We start from the raw sequence: 2,500 nt of genomic DNA, 5'->3' as shown, positions 1-2,500 counted from the left end.
ACCACACTGCTGCTCTACTGCACCACACTGCTGCTCTCCTGTACCACACTGCTGCTCCACTGTACCACACTGCTGCTCTACTGTACCACACTGCTGCTCTGCTGTACCACACTGCTGCTCTGCTGTACCACACTGCTGCTCTGCTGTACCACACTGCTGCTCTACTGTACCACCCTACTGCTCTGCTGTACCACACTGCTGCTCTGCTGTACCACACTGCTGCTCTACTGTACCACACTGCTGCTCTGCTGTACCACACTGCTGCTCTGCTGTACCACACTGCTGCTCTACTGTACCACCCTACTGCTCTACTGTACCACACTGCTGTACCACCCTACTGCTCTACTGTACCACCCTGCTGCTCTACTGTACCACACTGCTGCTCCACTGTACCACACTGCTGCTCTACTGTACCACCCTGCTGCTCTACTGTACCACACTGCTGCTCCACTGTTCCACCCTGCTGCTTTGTGAGACTCACGTTGCGTTGCTGAAGCCCACATATTCTCCTCCTGCCATCCCTTTGAGGAAGTCCATCATCTGAGGAACAGAGAGGAGGAGAATCGTGAGTCTGACTCACGTTAAATACACCTTTATTTAGCAACACAAGAGCCATCAGATCACAGTGTGATCCTGTGTGTGCAAACAACAAAACATAACACCACAGACAGACAAGGCTAATGATCCTTATGACTTTAAATACTCACATAGTCAAACTTCTCTGCTTTATTTGATCCAGGCTAGAAGGAACAAAAAGGTTTTATGAAGGCAAGACTTTCCATAATATACCCCCTGAGGACCCCAAACTCAGTACAGCGCCCCCTACAGGCTTGTGACGTTGTACTATGAATCAATATCAAACATAAACACAGTGGAAACATAACAATAATCTTAAAATTATCAAGGTTGTTTTTATCTGAAAATCAATACATTCATTTGAATAATATTTTAATGTAATGAACTAAGTTACTAATATAGATATTCTTCCACTTTCCCAGTTATAATCATGCTGGATTAAGTGATTAAGTGTGAACAGCAATTAGGTGCATGGAGCCCTTCCACCACAGGGTGGCAGTGTTGAGTTGGCGTGGGGGGGGGGGGGGGGGTGGTAACATGAAGCGCACAGTCAGGATGCCCCAAACCATGATAAGGTCTCTGTGCCCCGTTGCAAACAGGTCATAAAAACCCTGCCAAACACGTGCTTTTCCCACCTGCTGGGGCTTACATCTTCCTGAAAGGTCAGGCGGATTTAACGCCTCGCTGGCGTTATAATGCCCGGGTAGTATCTCGGCTTTAATAAAGTTCCACAGAGTTTCTGATACAGAAACCCACAGCGCTGTGAATGAGAGAGTCGTCCTGCTCTAAAAGATCAAGACTGTCTACAGCTGACAACCCGATCACCCAGATTCTGTTCAACCAGGAGACTGTATACGGCTGACAACCTGATCACCCAGATTCTGTTCAACCAGGAGACTGTTTACGGTCAGCCAGACCACATGAGGATGCACGCCCGGCCGTCAAAGATATTCTGGTGGATCTGACGTCAACAAGCTGCTGAATCAACAAGTCACATTTTCAAAAGCACTGCCTTGACCTGGCCATGAATGTTAACCTTAGACATTAAAAAAAAAAATCATTTATCATTTAAAAAAATAATCATTTATCATTTAAAAACATAATCATTTATGTTAGATTTTTAACTCTCATTTTCAGTTAATAATTCACTTTGTTGTACGTCGCTCTGGATAAGAGCGTCTGCTAAATGCCACGTAATGTAATGTAATGTAATGTAATAATAGGCAATCTTGGATCTTTTGTTACAATGAATAAGGTCTAACAGCCTGCCCAGGCACGGGCGAGTGTGTGCAGCTGAAACACTGTGAGTGTTTCCCTGGAGTAACATCCACCTATCACCAGCCTCACATACCAGCCACCAGCTGTTTAAAAAACCTAGCTTGAGCTGGTCAAACTATGTTGAGAATGGAGCCGGCCTGAACTAGTCATCCAGCTCCCAGCTCGAGGGTTTGTGACCAGAACAACCCGCTCTGGGGTGATATGAAGCACAAAGGCTCCGGTTAATCTGGAACACACAAATTCCGGACCGTTATCAGCTTAACGACACGGCCCTTACAGGCACAACTTTGTAAAGATAGGCTATCTGTCTCATCGCACCTCCTCCTGTCCCAGTGCAGGCTGCTGTGTGCCGGGTTAATGTCCCCCGCAGTGACTATGCATGGCTGGCGGAGTGAGGCAGTATTTCAGCACTCTGTTACTGTATTTCTCCCCGGAGCATCTGCTACACCACTGGAATGCAATGCAGTGTAATATAATGTAATGTCCTGTAATAAAATGTCCTACATTGCAGCAGATTAAACCTGACCTCACATTGCCACGTTTGACATGTGCCATCTTTATCTCTCTCCCTCTCTCTCCTCCTCCCTCCACCCCCACTCACTCTCTCTCTCTCTCTCTCTCTCTCTCTCTCCTGACCTCCTTTTAC

At 46.6% G+C, this 2,500-nt stretch overlaps 1 protein-coding gene across 4 annotated transcripts in view; it reads right to left on the bottom strand.

Moving 5' to 3' along the window:
• LOC133138279 (glutaminase kidney isoform, mitochondrial-like) overlaps window positions 1-2,500 on the bottom strand; it is a 23,319-nt gene that overhangs the window by 7,800 nt on the left and 13,019 nt on the right. For all 4 annotated transcript variants that reach the window (XM_061256897.1, XM_061256896.1, XM_061256898.1 and 1 more), the window contains exons 8-9: window positions 708-740; window positions 482-540 (exon numbers count right to left, since the gene is read on the bottom strand). In XM_061256897.1, the coding sequence (XP_061112881.1) occupies window positions 482-540; window positions 708-740 (92 nt within the window). The remainder of the gene's footprint in view (window positions 1-481; window positions 541-707; window positions 741-2,500) is intronic.

Source organism: Conger conger, chromosome 10 (genome assembly GCF_963514075.1).
Source record: "Conger conger chromosome 10, fConCon1.1, whole genome shotgun sequence".
NCBI lineage: Eukaryota > Metazoa > Chordata > Actinopteri > Anguilliformes > Congridae > Conger > Conger conger.
The sequence above is the reverse complement of the archived record's forward strand: the minus strand, read 5'-3'. Positions and strand labels throughout refer to the sequence as shown.